Genomic DNA, 20,202 nt, shown 5'->3' on the forward strand with positions numbered 1-20,202 from the left:
CAGAGGTCAGTTAGGCAAACTGTTTCACTGGAAAGCAAACATTATGGCTTATAGCAATCAGAGACATGCACCATCACCCACCAGTTGAGCAAGAACTTGGAAGTTTAACAATATCAAGTGTTGAGAAATCTATAGAGTAAATAGAACTCCTAAATATCTATTATATAAAAATGAAACAAGCGCATGGTGGCGCATGCCTTTAATCCCAGCACTGGGGAGGCAGAGGCAGGCAGATCTCTGTGAGTTTCAGACCAGCATGGTCTACAAGAGCTAGTTCCAGGACAGCTTCTAAAGCCACAGAGAAACCCAGACCCGAAAAACCAAAAAGTGAATAAATAAATATGGAACATGGAACAGGCATTCTTATATAAATTAAAACCAAAACACACACACACACACACACACACACACAGAGAGAGAGAGAGAGAGAGAGAGAGAGAGAGAGAGAGAGAGAGAGAGAGAGAGAAACAATTTTCTTGGGTGTTCAGGCTTGGTAGCAAGCACCTTTATCCATTGAGCCATCTTACAAGTTCACATTGGAGCTAATTTCTCAATGGAAGTAACCTGATGCCCTTCAATAATGGAATGTTACTGTACTGATGAAGACATTACCTTTACATGACTGAGTCACAGAAACATACATACATATACACAGACACACACACACAGATATATATATGTAGAAATAGATAGATATAGAGATATAGATATAGATAGATATAGATATAGATATATATCTGGGGGGGTGGGATTTCAAGGCAGGGCCCCTCTGTGGCTATGCAGACTGTCCTGGAACTAGCTCAGTAGACCAGGCTGGCCTCGAACTCACAGAGATCCACCTACCTTAGCCTCCCGAGTGCTGGGATTAAAAGCACGAGCCATCACCACACAGACAGAAACATATTTTGAGGGGAGAAAGAGCAAGTTGAGAACTAATCAGGACATTGTTCTAAGGGCTTTACATATAGTCCTTTATTTAAGCCACACAATTCTATGAGACAGGAACTATTTAGTTCATCTTACAAATGAAATCACTTAAAATTTCCAGAGTCATTAAGTAACTTGTACATGGTTGTAGGACTAGTTAATCATATCCACCACGCTAGTGGATGGGGGCATCTGACCCTAATGGTTATACAACTCTCCTTCTAGGTAGTGATCCTCAGATCATAGGGAAGGGGCTGGAGATATGGCTCAGTGGTGAGGAGGATATATTGCTTTCCAGAGGACCCAAGTTCTAGTCCCACCAGCCACATCAGGCAGCTCACAACTACCTCTAACTGCAGAGGGATATTTGGCCTCTGAAGGCAAAACACTCTTACATGTATGTGCTCACCTCCTTCTAAAACTAAAAATTTTTTAAAAAGACACAAGGGTAGCCAGGCATTGGTGGTGCACGCCTTTAATCCCAGCACTCAGGAGGCAGAAGCTGGCAGATCTCTGTGACTTCGAGGCCAGCCTGGACTACAGAGCGAGTGCCAGGATAGGCTCCAAAGCTACACAGAGCAACCCTGTCTCAAAATAAAAGAGAGCTCTTAGCTCCTAGACTTATCACTGGGAAACCAGCATGGAACTGATCCAGACCTCATAAATGTGGGTGTCAGTGAGGAGGCCTCGGAAATCTATGGGGCCTCTTGTAGTAGATCACTACTTATCCCTAGCGTAGGAATGGACTTTGGGATCCCATTTCACACAGAGGGATACTCCCTCAGCCTAGACACACAGGGGAGGGCATAGGCCCTATCTCAAAGGATATGAGACTCTGAAAGACGCCCCCCATGGAAGGCAGAAATGATATTGGATAGGTAGGGTGTTAGTGGGGGAGCAGGAGAGGAGGGGAGGGAGAGGGAACAGGGATTGACATGTAAAACAATCTTGTTTCTAATTTAAATAAAAAAATTTTTAAAAATGCACTTGGGGCTAAATAAATGTTCCATGGGGGAGGGGGAGAAGACACCAGGTACTCAGTATCATCTTTCTGCTGACATCATAGCTGGGTAGAACCAGGAACTCTGGAAAGTGTTAGGACAGAAGGGAGCAGCTAGGGAGCTGAGCCAATGTTGAAGACAACAGAAGTGAAAAGGGAATTTTAATTGGAGGCATACTTTTTGCTGTTTTAAATACTTTTTGGGAATTTACATTGCTTTCTGGAAGGGCACAAAAACAACACACAATGGTTCTTCCTTGATCAGTCACTCTGAGGAGAAAAGAATTACTCCCAATAACTGAATTGTTCAAATCACTAAGGGTAACTTTTCTAAGAACTAAAAATGCATTCAATTAACTATTTATTATATAAATATTCCTAATGAAAATGTGTTTCTCTTCATCTCTGGCTAGCTTAACCTTTCCTTGATAATCTAAGACAATCTGCATCAAACATTCTGAATGGCAATTATTTTCCTATGACTTCTAATTTCTTTACAGATATTTTCAAGAACTACTGAATAAATCATCCTTGTCTCTGCACTTCAGTTTAATGACATATAGAACTTTATATTCCCTTTTTGCATTAGCTTGACCTAAAACTTCATCCCTTACTTGTTCCTCTGTATTGCACGTGACTTCCCAAACATGTGGTGTATTGTTTGCTCCTATTGCTTTATTCATCTCAAGTGCTGCCCCTCCACTGCTGGCTGATGGAAATCTTTCCATCCCAAAGCTCACCTTAGAAACATCCTTGTCCAGAAAGCCATTCTTGTTCCCTCCCCAGTCTGAAGGAATATTTCCCTCTTCTACTCTACCCCTTCTTATTTGCCTCCTGGAACTGTTTTAATGCTTTGTAATTTTAATCAATAAAACATCCTTTGATAATTGGAAATTATCAAAATATTGTCTGTTATTTATTTAAATTAGAATTCATGATTGCTCCCTCTCTGTCTCTCTGTCTCTCTGTCTCTGTCTCTCTGTCTCTGTCTCTCTCTCTCTCTCTCTCTCTCTCTGTGTGTGTGTGTGTGTGTGTGTGTGTGTGTGTGTGTGTGTGTGTGTACATGCCACATGTACTATGGTATACATCTGGAGGTCAAAGGACTATTTGGGAGAGTCACTTTGCTCTTTCTACCATGTTGGTTCCTGGAGGTGAACTCTGGTCATCAGGCTTGGCAGCAGATGTTCTTACCTCATTAGCCATTTCACTGGCCCATAGTCACCTACCGTTATCCTCACTTTACAGACAAAAAAATAAAGGCTCCTAAGTACCAACCCTAGACTCTTAACAGAGCTACCCTTCTGTACTTCCAGCACTAATGAGCCATTAAACATTCCACCACTGCCCACTCACATTCCAGTCTGAGACAAAACTAATGTCACTAGCACACAACATCCAAGATTGGTTTAATCCATCAATCCCAGGAACCTCAAACCTAGCTCAGCTGTGAAATCAATTAAACAGCTTTTAAAGAGACCTGCTTGACCTAGACCAGAGTTCCTGAATCAGAACCTATAATCAGAATCTGTGAGCAGGCACCCCACTTTTTTTTCATGTAGCCCTGGATGGCCTCAAACTTGCTATCTAAATAGAGTATGACCTGAACTCCTGATGGTTCTGCCCCCATCCAGGTACCACAATGCCTGTAGGACTCTTAATTTCTTACTCACCACTGTTACTGCTGAGACTCAACTCATTGGACCTCTTCATCATTTCAGCACAAAAAGCCTAAAATAAGCAAAGCACAACAGTCATAACAGGGAGGGCAAGCGTTGTAATCAAAATCTCTGCCTGCATACACCACACCACTCTCTCTTTAGGCTCCATTCCCAATACCAGTGGTTCTCAACCTGTGGGTGGAAACTCCTTTGGGATAAAATATCAGATATCCTGAATATCAGATATTTACATTATGAGTCATAACAGTAGTAAAACTACAGTTATGAAGTAACAAAGAAATAATTTAATTGTATGTATTAAAGGGTCATAGAATCACTGTATTAGAACATCTGAGAAATGAATACAGGTAAAAATTAAAAGAAAAACAAAACCTGGTAGAACTTAGGCAAAGTATAAGGATTCATTTATTCAATAGGTATTAATGTAGGCACTGCATTAAAGCTCAAATAAAAACATAGATTACTTCTAAATGTTATGAGCATATCAAACTGTTTTATATGGGTTAATTATTGTAAAAGTTTAAAATTGGATCTGATTCATAATGAATATTCAATATATGTTAGATAAGGTAATTATTGTTACATAATAGTCTAGAGAAAAGAAGTCACTATTTCCAGGCATATCCTTTAAGAGAGAGTCTACTTGAAATAAATGAAATGTGTTAGGTGTTGGACACACATTATCCAATACCTTTCTTATTCAAAGCTGATACAATGGGCAATAATTACTTTATTGAAAAAATGTTAATATTGATAAGATAAATACAAGACTAGATTTTTGCTTTATCTTTATCTGTACTTCAAAAATGAAGTGTGTGTGTGTGACAGTGGTGTGTGTGTGTGTGTGTGTGTGTGTGTGTGTGTGTGTGTGTGTGTGTGTGTATGTATGTATTTGGGCAGATTCTCATTGCCTCACTTTGTATCCCTGAATAGCCTATATCTCATTATGTAAACCACACAGGCCTCAAACTCAGAGATCCTGGTTCCTTGTGAGGTTTTTTTCTTTTTTTGGGGGGGGGGTGTGGAGACAGGGTTTCTCTGTGTAGCCCTGGCTTTCCTGGATCAGCTCTTTGTGTAGACCAGTTTGGGCTCAAACTCATTCAGAGATCCACCTGCCTCTGCCTCTTAAGTGCTGGGATTACAGGCATATACCAAGAGACCCAACTCAGCAATGAATTTTCTTAGTCTACAAAACATTTCCTTTTATAAACTGTATTTTCAGCTTCTATTTCCAAGGCAAAAAAAAAAATCCCTTGATCTAACCATATTTATTTCCTTGGAAATAAAGCAAATGAGCTAACACTTTCCAATGATAGACTGTAAGAGAGGCCATATATAATGAATAAAAGTCAGTTCTCTGGTAGGTCATTTTAGAAGTAGGAGATGTTGCAGGGTTAGGTAAAAATGTTAACTGAAATGTGATGAAAAACTGAGAGGTGGAACCAAAGGGCAAGTGTGGCAGTGTTCTTCCAGCTCCGTCCGATAGGGATGAACACTTGATCTGGGAGAGGCCAAAAGAATGCTTTGGAGAGCTGTTCCTTACTCTGAGACAAATGCCTGGCTTAGGATAATAGTAAGTAAGAAATATTTGCTAATAACTATCTATTGCCTTCTATAGATACCCAGCTGTATACAGGGCAAAATCCATCACAAAATACCCCAAAGGCAGGGGAGAAAGTATGACCCCACACCAAAAGTAGACTGCCGACCTTTAAGGAAAAGAGAGAATAAATGCAACAGGAAAAGAAAAAAGCAAATTAGCTTGAACTTGGCTTTGAAAATGACCTTTGCTCATGGTGACCTTTGGTCAAGGGTGGGTAATTTGCAGAAATTAAATTAAATCGTGGGATCCTAACCCGTCACCTTAGACTAGAGATGTTAGTTAGACATTGGTGATGAATCAAGGAACTCTTAATACATTTCCAAGATGCTAACTCACCCTGTATGTCTCCACATCCACTGGAAAGATCACAATCCTAACAGTCAGGGTTTTCTTCATGTGCATCTTGAAAAATGCTAAAATTTCATCTACCATTATCATGGCTGCTGTACTCTTCTCTATCTCAATGAGTCCTGTCCCAAGGGCAGGAAAAGAAATGGAATTTACATCTAGTTGGAGGCATTTTTCCAGACAGGTCTTCACCGCATCTTTCAATATCTGTAAGATAAATACAAATTCAAGATCAACCTCAGAGTAGAAAATAAGAAATGGAGGCAACTGAATGTTACCCAGTGTACTTGAGCACTGCTCTCTCCCAGTTATGTAGCATTGACTGTCCCCCTAGCTCAGGGAGCCAGGCATCAGTGTGCCACTCACCTGCCACTCCCAAATCAACCAAGAGTCCCTGACTTTAAAGGAGATGAAGACTAAAAATGAGGCAAACAGTGTTCCTTCAACATGACTAAGACTACTGTGTACCTTCTCCTGGAGTCGTGCCAATAGTTTTAGCAGACTTAAACTTCCATCAACTTTTCTTTTTCTTTCTTTCTTTCTTTCTTTCTTTCTTTTTTTTTTTTAAGGAAAAAGTTTTAATATTCATCCTGGCTAGCCTGAAACTCACCGTGTAGAGTATGTGGCCTCAACTCAGAGCTCTGCCTTCATCTGCCTCCCAAGAGTTGAGATTAAAAACAAAAAAAGGAGTGGGCCACCAATCCAGGCTAACCCTCTATCAACTTTTCAGTATTATATTGAATTATTATATATAGACAGGAAGGTTGTCTGTGGAAGAACCTAGGAAAGATGAAGCATATAGAATAGACTGACTGGAAGGCCAATCTGGGATTAGAGAGCTCTCTAAGAGAGGACAAGATGTAGCAGAGAAAACACACACACACACACACACACACACACACACACACACACACACACTCATGTTAGCTATGATGGCTTATAATGCTGGCACTCAGGAGGCAGATACAATTCGCCTATATCTGACACCCATCTTTCGGAACACAAATTCACAAAAAGCCGCTTGCCTGTGGCTATGCAGCTACAGGCACAGGCGGAAGCTGCACGAGGCCCCGTCACTACCCCACCAGCTAAGTTTTTCCTTTCTCTTCCTTAAGCCTCTGAGCCAGTTGGGATTTTTCTGTTGCAGCCTATTTATCTATCTGCAGAAAACTCCATAGGCTTTTAGTCTCCAATAGCCACAGGAGTTAACCGAGTTCTTAGATTCCCCCAAGGAAGACAACTGGCTCTTTGGCTTCTTTTCTCCCAGTGGGTTGTGGGATTTCCCTGGACCCCTCCTTGGGCTGCTACCACACTTCACCATCATCTGAATCATCATCATTGGCAGATTTAGCAGGACAACTGAAATCCTTAAAGGGAGGAATTAGTTAAAAGAGAGCTGTTTCCCACATTAAAAAGTTGGAAACATGCGGGACAGTGGGGGGGGGGCAGCACTCGGAAGGCAGAGGCAGACCCCCATGTCAAATTCCGTTCAGTTCTTTCCTATCATTGAGGAGGAAAATCCCTCCCAGATCAATTACAGAACCTAATGCCTATTGTAAGAACGCCTATTGCTCTGGATGATAGCAAAGCTATAGAAGAAAGAACAAAAATTCAGGAGAAAACATAAAGCAAGTATTTTGGCAAACTTCTATACACGAACAAGACCAAAATTTAAAAATGTCATTGATTGATGTGGAGCAGAAAGTGGTTGAGGGGCGGGAGGACATGGGACGGGGAATGGGAGGACTGGGATTGATGTGTAAAAGAAGCTTGTTTCCAATTTTAAATTGGTCTAATTACAATTATTAAAATTTTTCCTAAAAACCCACTCTACATAAATGATTGAAATAAAAAAAAAATATCATTGAAGTTCTAGTAGACACAGGTGTTGATGTAACAATAATTGCATCAGATCTTGGCATCCAAATTGGCCTCTTCAAGAAATAAAAGGTCACCAGGCATTGGTGGCCCACGCCTTTAATCCCAGCACTCAGGAGGCAGAGGCAGGATCTCTGTGAGTTCGAGGCCAGCCTGGTCTCCAGAGTGAGTGCCAGGATAGGCTCCAAAGCTACACAGAGAAGCCCTGTCTCGAGAAAAAAAAAAAAAAGAAAAGAAAAAAAGAAATAAAAGTTCATCCATTATAGACTGGCACACACCTTTAATCCCAGCTCTTGGGAAGTAGAGGCAGGTAGGTTTCTATGAGTTCAGTTATGTAAAGAAAGACACTATCTCAACAACAACAAAAAAAGATAACCAAAGGCACATGGAATTAAACATCTCTCTTCCTCTGAATGGACTCCCTCTATTCTCTAATTTTTGTGTCTTATGGGAGGAGTTGGCTGAGAGTCAATATTCATTACAGGCATAGCTGGAATAGATGGGCAATAGATTTGACTGGAATGGTATGGAATCTAATTTCTGCTGAAATTTAACCTGTGAAAGGAAGTATGGAAAGGCTGAATCCCATCTCACTATAGAAAGCACAGGCCATTGTGTATTGTGGAGCAAACCTGGCATTCAGATGGAAGGGTTCTGTTGTTTCAGTGTCCATGTGCAGTGTGTACACTTAGACATTTCAAATCAAACTTAAGAGAACTTGGAGCAACCACACTTGCTCAGCCTTTCAGTCAGGCACAGGCATGTTTTCTGACAGGGATATACCATCTGACAATATTTTATAGACAAAATGAAACAATGGAAACTTAACAAACTGCTTAGATGATGCATGCATACAAACATAAATTGATTTTGAACTTACCTGTTGTTTTTTTTCAAATTTCCATGCCACATGGAACACATACTGACAGGACAATTTAAATCCTTTTGTGACTAGTACCATCTGGTAATCTGAAGACAGATTAACCTTGTCAAGTTCCCTTTCCATTTCAAGTCCTGCTTGTTTAACAATTGACTGTGACACACTTCCACTTTTAAGATCATGTAGGAATCCAGAATTAACAATGACATCTGTCTGAAAAGGGAAGAAAACACAGGATTCAGTGTTAAATCCCTACTTCTTAAATGACTAATTTGTATTTCCCATTATTTTTTCAATGTCCCAAATCCACAAAATTGATTCACAATAGAGACTGAGTTTCTAGAGAATTCATTTCATTACCATGAAGCTGTTTGTCCTATTTTGAAGCTATGTACTTATATGGATGATGCTGTTATTGCATTCACCTTTTAATGAATTATACTTCCTTAATTTCAAGCTTCTGATCGTTCCTTCTGGCTTCTTTTGTTTTATAGACTTTATTTTCTTTTTGTTTGTTTTTTATTATTATTTTTGTTGTTGTTGTTGTTTTTCGAGACAGGGTTTCTTTGTGAAGTTTGGAGCCTATCCTGGCACTCACTCTGTAGACCAGGCTGGCCTCAAACTCACAGAGATCTGCCTGCCTCTGCTTCCCGAGTACTGGAATTAAATTTGTTTTGTTTTTTTTTAAACATTTATTTATTATGTGTACAGCATTCTGCCTGTATGTGTCTATGTGTCCCTGCAGGCCAGAAGAGGGCACCAAGTCTCATTATAGATGGCTGTGAGCCACCATCTGGTTGCCAGGAATTGAACTCAGGACCTGTAGAAGAGCATCCAGTGCTCTTAACTGCTGAGCCATCTCTACAGCCCCAAGACTTTATTTTCAAACTGCAGAGATGGTTCAGTGGTTAAGAGCACTTTTGGCTCTTGCAGAGGACCTGGGTTCAGTTCCCAGCTAGCGCATGGCAGCTTGCAACTGTCAGTAACCCACTCCTATGGGATCCAAAGCCCTCTTCTCACCTCTGAAGGCACCAAGCATGCATTGGTGCCAGACACCCAGGCAAAATACTTATACCCATAAAATACTAAGATTTTATTTTAAACTGTGTGTCTGTCTCTGTGTGGGTTTGTACACATGAGTATAGTACCTGCAAAATCAGGAACAAGATATGACATTCTGTGGAGCTGGAGTCACAGAGAGCTGTGAGCTGCCTGATTCAGGTGGTGAGGACAAAACGAAGATCCTCTACTAGATAACAGTCATACTATCCCAGCCTTGGTTGCTCTATTGTTTTTGTTTTGGGGACAGAGTCTCACCATGCAACCCTGGCTGGCCTGTAACTCACTGTGTAGACCAGACTGATCTCAAGTTCACAGAGATCCATCTGTCTCTACTTCTTCAGTACTGGGTTTAAAGGCATGCACCACAACCTTGTTTTTTTTTTTTTTTTTTTTTTTTTTTTTTTTGAGACAGTTCAAGACCAGCCTGGTCTGCGGGGCATTGGTGGCACACGCCTTTAATCCCAGCACTGGGGAGGCAGAAGCAGAGGCAGGCAGATCTCTGTGAGTTGGAGGCCAGCCTGGTCTCCAGAGTGAGTGCCAGGATAGGCTCCAAAGCTACAGAGAAACTCTGTCTCGAAAACAAAACAAAAAAAAGACCAGCCTGGTCTACACAGCAAGTTCCAGGACAGCCAAGGTGTTATAGAAAAATAAAATAAAAATTTAGTGCTTGAGACTGAGGCAGGAGGACCATGCTTCAAATCCCTGCTTCAAAAACAACAAAGACATAAGACAAAGTTCAAGTTCTTTGGGATCAAAGAGTATTCTAACTCCTTATGGTTTCTAAGAATCATAGCCTAATAATTTTAGCTTCCATATTAACCATGTGCCACACATGACTGGAAGTATTTCTTGGGTGCTGATTCCAGCTTTCAGATGTCAAAGGCTGCCATTATGTTTTACAGAGGAAGGACTGAAAACTGGAAAAAAGAAAGTAGTTGAGTTAGGAGCTAACAAAGGTGATCTCCAATCCAGATGCCCTAACCCCAACATCCACATTCTTAACCCCAATGAGATACATTTTATGGTTTCCACTTTAAACATATTCATAACTAATTAATTCAGGGCTGGAGATCTGGCTCTACAGTTAAGAGCACTGGCTGTTCTTTCAGAGGTCCTGAGTTCAGTTCCCAGCAACCACATGGTGGCTCACAACCATCTATAGTGGGATCTGATACCCTCTTCTGGTATGCAGGCATACATGTAGACAGAGCACTCATACATTAAAATAAATAAATAAATAGTTAAAACAATTAATTTCAGGATTCCCCTCTGTCAGTGCCAGAGAATAAAAGCAGACTTACTGTTTGCAGTTCAATACAGCCTTGGACAATCTGGAGAGTCTGGCCCTGGCCAATCTGAAGCATCACATTGGAAGAAGGGGTCGTTCCTGGACTCTCCCAGGGGCTCAGCTCCATCTTCCCCAGGATGTTTTCCGCTGCATCTTTAAAGGATGCAACAGTGCGGTCCTCATTGCTCACCAGATGAATCTCTTTCAAATAACGGATGGGTTGCTTCCCTTGGAAATAAAGTGAGATAGTTTCTAAAATTGTGTGTGTGCACAAATCCAGAGGAAATTGGAAAATTCCAGAGCTCAGGGCTGGAATTGCTACCGTCTTAATGTGTGTATTTTGTATGCAGACATAGTCTAGGGTGTTCTTAATGGCAGCTCTCAGAAGGTCAATAGATGTCTGGCTGCCTGTCCACCGAGGCCCGACAGCATGGATAATCCAGTTGCAAGGAAGCCTCCCTGCTTTTGTGATAGCTATTTGACCAGTTGGAACTTTCCCATAGGTGGCAATGAGTCTTCTGCTTTCTTCTTGGATTTCAAAGCCACCAGCTTTCACCAGGCTTCCAGCCAAGCCACCTCCATGCCAAAGTTCTTCATTGGCTGCATTCACCACAGCATCAACAACATGTCTGGTGAGGTCATCCTTCCAGACAGATAACTCTATCCAAGGGGTCAGCATCCTTCTGAAGACCTGCTGAGCAGGAGCGCTGTTTCTTGCTACCCTCGGAGAGCTCAGGGTAGAGACACACCCAAACTTATTCTGGAGGACTTTACACAACTGATCCTCATTACTTTTTAAAATTTCGAAGACATTGTGTTTAATGGGAATTTGCCATCTATTGTGTTCTGCAAAAGCACTGCTGGCTGGAAAAGGAGAAGAGACAAAACAAGAAAGCAATGAAGAATGGTTCCTTTGAAAAGGACATGATTCCTTTCCACACTATGAAATTGAGTTTCTTACTTCTGAAGAGAGATGAACTTCCACGCCCCTCCTTACAGACTCTGCTTTTCACCCACACATGGAATTAGGCCAAGAACATCTAAGTGTCTTCAATGCCAACTCACTTGAAAGGGGTCAGTCTTTTTTGTTGTTGTTGTTGTTTTTCTTACTTAGTTTTTATTTCATAATCATAAACTTAACTCTGCAATCCAGCTAGACTTGGAGGGAAATGAGGAAAATATGGAACCCAAAGGATTTCAGTGAGAGCAGAGATAACAGGGCATTGCAAGCAGATAGGGTGGGGATGCCCTCCTGGGCTACAGAAGGGATGGTCTGGCAAGTAAGAAGCCAGAAAGTCAAAAGAATTAGAGTTGCCCACAGTTGGAAATGGTGATCTTTTTGCTGGGCTCAGTCTTGTATATGGTATTTAGTTAGCACTCTCTAAGTGAGAAAACCTTGTATCAGGGGTAAGCATGTCTTGAATGTATGTAAAAATTGTGAGTTTGGGAAGACTCATGCCATGCCCACACACACGAAAATGACTTAATTGTGCATCAAAAATATAGGGACACTGTATTCATAACTTCACTTTTTTTTAGTGTCTCAGTTTACGTTTGCTTACAAGAGAGTTCTGAGGTAAGACTTTAGAGTGGAAGTAGTGTAAAACACCGGGGCTTCCTGTTCAGGAGAGAAGGTAAGAAACTAAGACAGGGAAACAAGAACAAAAAAGGATAATGTGTGTGTTAGTTAGCAATGAAGCTTAACCCTACTACAGGGCAGAGCAGTTCAGCTAACTAAGTTACAGCCCTAGAGAGGTCATTACAGGAGCTAAGTATCCAGCTTCCATGAGTCACTCCTCAAAGCTGTCCTGAGGGGAGATGGGCAACACAGGACCAACCAATAGGTAGGTCAGCAACCTCTGCCTCATGGCACCTACTCCAGTCCTCACAGTCACAATCAACCAAGAGTCAAGCAACCAAAAAAATTATTTACTCTTTGATGCATGCCTTTCCTTAATCCCAGCACTGGGGAGGCAGAGGCAAGCAGACTCTGTGAGTTCAAGACCAACTCAGTCTACACAGTGAGTTCCAGATCAGTCAGAGCTACATAGTGAGACCCCATGTTTAAAAATAAAAAATCACATATTTCAGCATATTTCACACTGAAAGTTATAGCATATTTCACACCAAAAGATGTTATTAACATCCTTCTTAATGTGTTTATACAGGAACAATCTAGTTGGCTGACAGCCTCCATCTAATAACTACTAAAATTCACCTGAGCACCAGTCACAGTTTTCAGGACAACACCCCGAGCATCAAAGGTCAAGCAAGGCCACTTATACCTGGGGGCATCTCTAATAAACACCTCAGGCTGCCAGAGACTTTAGTTTGGTGGGGGTTTATCACTATAATTTTGTTGTTGGTGGTGGTAATACAAGGCCTTGCTCTGTAAATCTTCCTGTGTCTATCTCCTAAAACTTGGAATTACAACCATACCCACCTAGCCACAGATCTTCATCCTCACTCTACCTCAAAATCTAGTTTCTGGACCATACAACCTGTGGAATGATAATGTGTTTTTCTGAAAACCCATCTTGCCTTCAGAAACTGAACTTTCGTCAGACCTTGCAACCAAGTTAATAATATATCTAGAAACCACTTAAAATTATGTACTCAATCTGTTTTCCTATTATATATCCAGCCTTCTAAATTTGGCTTTAAGAAAACAAGATAGGGATGGAGAGATGGCTCAGAGTTTAAGAGCACTGGCTGGTCTTCCAGAGGTGCTGAGTTCAATTCGGAGCAACCACAAGGTGGCTCACAACCGTCTATACTGAGACCTGGTGCCTTTTTCTGTCGTGTAGGCATACTTGCTAGCAGAAGATTGCATGCATAACAAATAAATAAATCTTTAAAAAAAGAAAAGAAAAGAAAACTATGTGGGGCTGGAGAGATGGCTCACAGGTTAAAAGCAATTGCTGCTCTTCCAGAGGTCCTGAGTTCAATTCCCAACAACCACACGGTGGCTCACAACCATCTATTATAAGATCTGGTACTCTGACATACATGCAGGCAGAACAGTGTATACAAAATAAATAAATAAATAAATCTTTTTAAAAAGAAAATAATATAACCTTAATATGCAATAGTATATATACTTCATTTGCAATCCCCTTTTATAACGTAAACTAAATGTATAGCTTTAATCTTAAACTATGATTCTCCCATGTCCCTGACTCAGAATAATGTGTGAGCCTGGATGTGTTGTGGTAATCATTTGCTGAAAGCAGCCAATAGGTTGAAACCAACTTTAAACAAAATAACTCATAACTGCTGAAAACAACATGTTTGAGAAATATAGGTTGAGAAAATCTGATTAAAATACCTGTTTGAGCCAGGCGTTGGTGGTGCACACCTTTAATCCCAGCACTCGGGAGGCAGAGGCAGGCGGATCGCTGTGAATTCGAGGCCAGCCTGGTCTCCAGAGCAAATGCCAGGATAGGCTCCAAAGCTACACAGAGAAGCCCTGTCTTGAAACCCCCCCCAAAAAAAATTATCTGTTTGTAGGTCCGCTGGGGTGAGTAAAGTAACTTCTTCCTTTCTAAAACAATTCAAAAAAAATTCTTAATTCCTTTACCATATTGTGCTATCTGTGCTGTCAAATAAACAGAAAGCCCTTTGTAATAGAGACAGAACATAGGACAGACAGACATCAGACCACAAACTTCAGAAAGATTAAGAACAGAAGTCGAGATTGCAATTCTAGGCTTGCTCTTGATCTAAACTATCCTAAGAGAAAGTGTCTATTCTTCAATGAGTTGTCACCAACACAGCCTCTGTATCAGAGAAAGGAAAATGGGTGCCGTGAGAAACCTCAGATGGGCCACTCCTAGAATTAGGAAGGTTGGCTCTTTCAGCTCTTGGCCACCCTTTCTGCCCATTCTGTTGGTCTGTCTATGGTCAGAAGCATCTCACAGGATGGAGAGGAGCGATGTGGACCTCTGATCTCAGCACTCAGAGGCAAAGGCGAGCAGATCTGAGTACAGGCCAGCCAGATCTACAAACTGAGACCCTCTCAAACAAACAAAAGAGAAAAAAGTCTAATATCTGCTGACAAGGGAAAAGGACAGTGGGAACCCTAAGAGAACCTGTCTTCAGCTGTCCCAGTGCCTCTGAAGCAGGTGCCTGTGAAAGATTTTAGTTTGCTGAGAGAAAAAGTTTCCCACAGACCTTGGCCCAGGACAAGGAAGTTGGCCCCAATCCGAGGGCAGACAAACAATCCTTTTTGGGTCACATCTGGCCAACAGACAATCGGAGACTTTTTAGGGTACATTCTGTGGTTTTTTTCCTTTGTAAAAAAGCAGGTCACACCTGGGTGACTATTCTAACATGAGATCATACTTTATAATCAATCACTTTGTGCCCCTTGCCTATATGCTGATCTGCAGTTTTTTCCTATATAAGGAGCTTACACCCCATGCTGGGGTGTGCAGATTTCCCAATATTGCTGACACTCGAATGCACATTCGTTCAATAAACCCTCTTACTTTTGCAGCTCTTGGTCTGGTTTCTGAGTCTCGAGGGCTCCTCGGGATCCTGAGGCCCTTAGGGGTCTGGGGTCTTTCACCTGCAGTCACACACCTGAGCCCCTAGGGGGAGACAGTCCCCTTCCATGTGCCCTCTTCAGCACTGAGGGAAGAGCTGAGCAAAGCCTTTCTTAAATAAGAGAAGAGAGAGAGAGAGGCGATCATACCTGGTCTTTCGGTGTAAGCTGCTGTTTCAGAACCCTGTGAAAAAATGAAAACGGCTCCTTTAAAAGCTGGAAGCTGCAAAAGCAGAGATGACCGACAGGACACACAGTCTAGAAAGAGAAAGCACTGCTCAGAGCACAGGTTTTTGGGTTGGGGTTTGGAGAGGAAATGTTTGGGTTGTTGGTTGTGTAGATTCATTATTCGGTTGATTTTTGTTGTGTTGTTTTTAACCAGTGTGACTAAAACACTAAAAATACTAAAGCTGCATCAAGTACTGAACCTATGCCTCTTCGAGAGCAATGCACTTTTTGTCTGTTATCTCACACCATGGCCAGGCTGGCTTGAACTCACTACATTGCCCAGGCTAGCAAGAACTCCACACGACTGAGGTGATAGGTGTGTACTACCATGCTCTGCTGATGCACTTTGAATTCAGAATAAGATAAAAGGCTGGAGGTTAACACCTGAAAAGGCACAAAGGCCTCAGCCAGAATGAGTCAAAGAGCTCAGGCAGGCTCCAATTTCCAGTCTTGTGCAGTTTCCCCGGCCAGGAAGAAAACTTGAGGAGCCGCAGGGCCTCACATCGGTAAGGGTCCACTTCCATTTACTATTTCATACACAGACATTAAGTGGGAATTGTCAGATCTACTGCCCAGGGTGCCTTCCTCTGTTCCCGGTTTCATTCCTTTATCACTCCTTACCCATCCTGAAAGAACTGCTAAATGAGTGAAGAAAATCCACATGACATGGAGGTGACTGAGGCTGGGTTTCATGCATCCCAGTCTGGCCTTAAACTTGCTAGGTACTACCATGCTCAATTTATGTGATCCTGGATATTGAACCCAGGACCATATGCATATAAACAAGCCCTTTATCATCTGTGTTACATTCCTGGCCCTGGAGATGACATAAAAAAAAAAAAATCATCCATCCCCAAGTTGATTCTGCTAATTATATTAGTATATTCCTATTTATGTTTTGAATTTAGAGAGAGGGAACCTCAGGCTGACCTGAAACTCATGGTGATTCTTCTGCCTCAACTTACTGGAATCACAGGTATGTGCCACCATATTTAACTATATTAGCATATCTTGATATTCCATTTCTCACACGGTACTAGAAAAAACTCTCATAAATTAATTTAATTTTATATGTATGGTCATTTTGCCTGAACACATGTCTGTACGTCACATGTGTGCCACAGGGGACAAAAAAGGACATTACACCCCCTGGAACAAGAGTTACAGACAATAAGTCACCATGTGAATGTTAGGAATTGAACATGGGTTCTCTGGAAGTGCAGCCAGTGCTCTTAGCCACAAAGCGAGAAAATTATGTGACTTTGTGTACACCACATGCATTAGGAGCCAATAAAGACTAGAAGAGGGCATCAGACCCTCTGGAACTCAGGTTACAGGCAAGACTGTGAGCCACCATGTGGGTGCTAGGAACCAAATCTAGATCCTCTAGGAGAGCATATACACTCTTAACCACTGAGCCACCTGTCCAGCCCCTAGTTGGGCTAAAAAAACCATGAGGATGCTAGTTGTAGCTGAAGACCCCGAATTTCTTACTGTTATGGGGAGAACTCTTCATACAAAGATTGAACTTCATGACAAAAAGGTATTTCTGTTTTTACCATGTAAAAGGCCATCCTTCAGGTCGTACGTGGATCTTTAGCTCTTTATACTGTTTTATGTTTCCAAGTATAGTCTGTCAGTCCTGGAGATGGTGATCTATTTCTGGAATCCAAACAGAAAGAATACAGTGAGCACTGACCAAAAGGGAAGGGAATTTGGGGTTTGTTGTTGTTATTGTTTTTGAGATAGGGTCTTACCATGTTACTTTGGCTGCTCTGGAACTTGCTATGTAGATGAGGCTGGCTTCCAATTCAGATATTTACAAGCTTTTGCCTCCTGTGTGCTGATATTAAAGGCTTTAAAGCTGAGAGGATCTTGTAAGAATATGCCACCAAGCGTGGTGGCACACACCTTTGATTCCAGCACTCGGGAAGCAGATCTCTAAGTTCAAGGCCAGCCTGGTCTACAAAATGAATTCCAAAACAGCCAGAGCTGGTACAAAGAAAACCTGTCACAAAACCAACAACAACAACAAATACACACACACACACACACACACACACACACACACACACACACACACACACACAAGGTACACACCCTTAATCCAGCCCTGTGAGGCAGAGACATCTGGATCTCTTGAGTTCCAGGCAAGTATGGTTTACAGAGATCCAGAAAAGCCAAGACTACAAAGGAAAACCCTTCTTGGAAAAAAAAATAAAGCCAGAAGAAGAGTTGAAGAGGAAGAAGAAGAAAAGGATATACTATAGGAGACCTGAAAAGGGGGGATGATGGAGATTGCGATGGGGATGGCAGGTGGGAGGGTGGAGAGGGAGGGTGGAGAGGGGGGTAGGGCGTGGGGAGATAGGGGGTGGACAGGACGACGACGATGGGGGACTCTGGGGGCTGGAATAGGAAAAGCTTTTTTGGAAGTGAGACAGGAGCCAGACATTGACATTATTAGTGTATTTACAAACTGGTAACAAAGAGCAGCCCTATGAGCAGTGAAGCTCCCCACAGGGCCTTTGAAGACTGAGAAAACTGCCTGAACCTGTAAAACACAACTCTGACCTAAGGATACCTGCATGAAAGTCAGAAACTCTGGGTAAAAATATATTATGGTGACTTTAGCCTAGTAGATAAACACTAAAGATTATGAACAGACTCCTGGTTAAAACTTACAATACAGTGGTCTAAAACTGTTGCTATCATGAAGTCTCTGGAGCAATTTATGATGTCTTTGCAATAGAAAAATTGTACAACATCAGAGCACATTGTCATACACCTTGAGTAAGTTGGATACTAACGGACTGCAGGGAAATGATCCGCTTTACCTCCAGTGGGCAATGTTGTTTTCACAGAAGAAAGACTTGTAAGGTTTCTGCAAGGCTACAGCTGGGCATCTGTTTCAGAATGTGCACTTGTCTGTCCTGAAGCAAGCAGGCAAGAAGCAACAGCTTCCTTTTTCCTTGTCCTTTTATATACACTGCTACCAGGTTTGGTCCAGACTTAGGGTGGGTCTACTTGCCTTAAATGATCCAATTTAAGAAAATCCCACCGGGCAATGGTGACCCAAGCCTTTAATCCCAGCATTTGGGAGGCAGAGGCTGGAGGATCTCTGTGAGTTCAAGGCCAGTCTGGTCTATGGATTGAGCTCCAGGACAACCTCCAAAGCAACACAGAGACACCCTGTCTCGAAAAACAGAAAGAAAGAAAGAAAGAAAGAAAGAAAGAAAGAGAGAATGAAAGAAAGAAGAAAATCCCTCACAGCCAGGCGTGGTGGCTCACACTTTGAGAGGCTGAGGCAGATGGAACTCTGTGAGTTGGCAGTCAGCCTGGTTTACAAAGGGAGTTCCAGGACACCTAGGGCTGTTATACAGAGAAACCTTATCTCAAAAAAAAAAAAAAAAAGAAGAAGAAGAAGGAGGAGGAAGAGGAGGAGGAGGAGGAGGAAAGAAAGAAAGAAAGAAAGAAAGAAAGAAAGAGAAAGAAAGAAAATTGTGGTGACAACATATTGTTTATAATGTGTGTGTGTGTGTGTGTGTGTGTGTGTGTGTGTGTGTGTGTGTGTTTGAGACAGGGTTTCTCTGTGGCTTTGGAGGCTATCCTAGAACTAGCTCTTGTAGACCAGGCTGGTCTCGAACTCACAGAGATCTGCCTGCCTCTGCCTCCTGAGTGCTGGAATTAAAGGCATGTGCCACCACCGCCTGGCTTGTTTATAATTTTTTAAAGCCACTGAAGATCAAAAAAGCAGTTGCCAGTCGTATTGCTTGGTATACATAGGCAGGAATATTGCCCTCACACTGAAAGGGTTGATCCTGTCTCTACCAGATCTCACCAAGCCCCAGACTGCTTGCTGCCTCTCCTCAGTGTATGGCTGGAGAATGAATGCCAGCTCCGAGACCCAGTTCTTTTCTTAAATACCTCTTATGAGTACTGGGATTAAAGGTGTGAGTTCTGTTACCCTTTTAAACTGATCTGATCTCATGTAACCCTGGGTGGCCTTGAACTCAAAGATCCATCTGCCTTTGTCTCCTGAGTGTGCCACCACTATAGATTCTCAAAGACACTTCTTCCTCTCTCTGACCCCATCTCATCTGCTCCCAGGCCTGGGACTGAGCCCTTAGAGACTTCTCACTACAGCTCTCCCAGTCTGGGGTATTCTCCTCCCCTCCCCAACCTCACCTTAAGATTCTGCTTGAAACCAGATCTTGGAGGCCTTTGGCTTTTGTTTTCGTCATAGGTTCTTACTCTGCCCCACTCTCTGGGGACTCGGGACAGCGAATAGATCTGTGCTATTGGCTAAATACGAACCTAGAGCAGAAAACTCCTAAATGCCTATCTAACAGGTCATCCAGCAGGTAAACGCCCTCAACTGCAAAGAAACCAGATAACTGTAACTTAAATTCAGAAAGGTATCTAAAGAAAAAATAATCATAACCATTGTTTCGAAGCGCAAAACATGGGGAAAACTTAATCTCTCTACTCTGCTACACGGCCTGGCTCTGGCATCCAGGTTCCTGCTACTCTTCCGATCTTGCAAGAGAAGAGGGCGACCTGCGACCCCGGAGAAATTAGTTCCCCCACGAGCCCACCTCCCGGGGTACAAACTACTCACCTGGGCAAAGGAGACCACAGAGAAAGAAAGAAGGTGGCTCTGTGAGGAAAAGGGAGGGACCTCTTGAGAAACGAAACTGAAACTTTGCAGCCCCGTCTCTGGGACAGGACGCGCCTTTGCTCTGTCCTGGCTGCACACAGTCCCT

The 20,202-nt window shown here is 42.3% G+C and overlaps 1 protein-coding gene across 3 annotated transcripts in view; it reads right to left on the minus strand.

The window, feature by feature from the left end:
• The window catches only part of LOC103164543 (poly(ADP-ribose) polymerase family member 9), a 34,014-nt gene extending 13,817 nt beyond the window's left edge, over positions 1 to 20,197 (minus strand). The window contains exons 1-7 of one of the 3 annotated variants that reach the window (XM_027412759.2): positions 20,058 to 20,197; positions 16,999 to 17,101; positions 15,362 to 15,395; positions 10,679 to 11,529; positions 8,316 to 8,528; positions 5,546 to 5,764; positions 3,598 to 3,655 (exon numbers count right to left, since the gene is read on the minus strand). In XM_027412759.2, coding sequence (XP_027268560.1) covers positions 3,598 to 3,655; positions 5,546 to 5,764; positions 8,316 to 8,528; positions 10,679 to 11,529; positions 15,362 to 15,395; positions 16,999 to 17,013 — 1,390 coding nt within the window. In that variant the 5' untranslated portion in view covers positions 17,014 to 17,101; positions 20,058 to 20,197. Of the gene's footprint in view, positions 1 to 3,597; positions 3,656 to 5,545; positions 5,765 to 8,315; positions 8,529 to 10,678; positions 11,530 to 15,155; positions 15,301 to 15,361; positions 15,396 to 16,998; positions 17,102 to 19,624; positions 19,648 to 20,057 lie in introns of those variants that run through there. The other 2 variants (XM_035444577.1, XM_035444578.1) reach the window with 2 other exon arrangements.
• Between the last annotated feature and the right edge of the window lie 5 nt (positions 20,198 to 20,202).

Source organism: Cricetulus griseus, chromosome 4 (assembly GCF_003668045.3).
Source record: "Cricetulus griseus strain 17A/GY chromosome 4, alternate assembly CriGri-PICRH-1.0, whole genome shotgun sequence".
Lineage (NCBI taxonomy): Eukaryota > Metazoa > Chordata > Mammalia > Rodentia > Cricetidae > Cricetulus > Cricetulus griseus.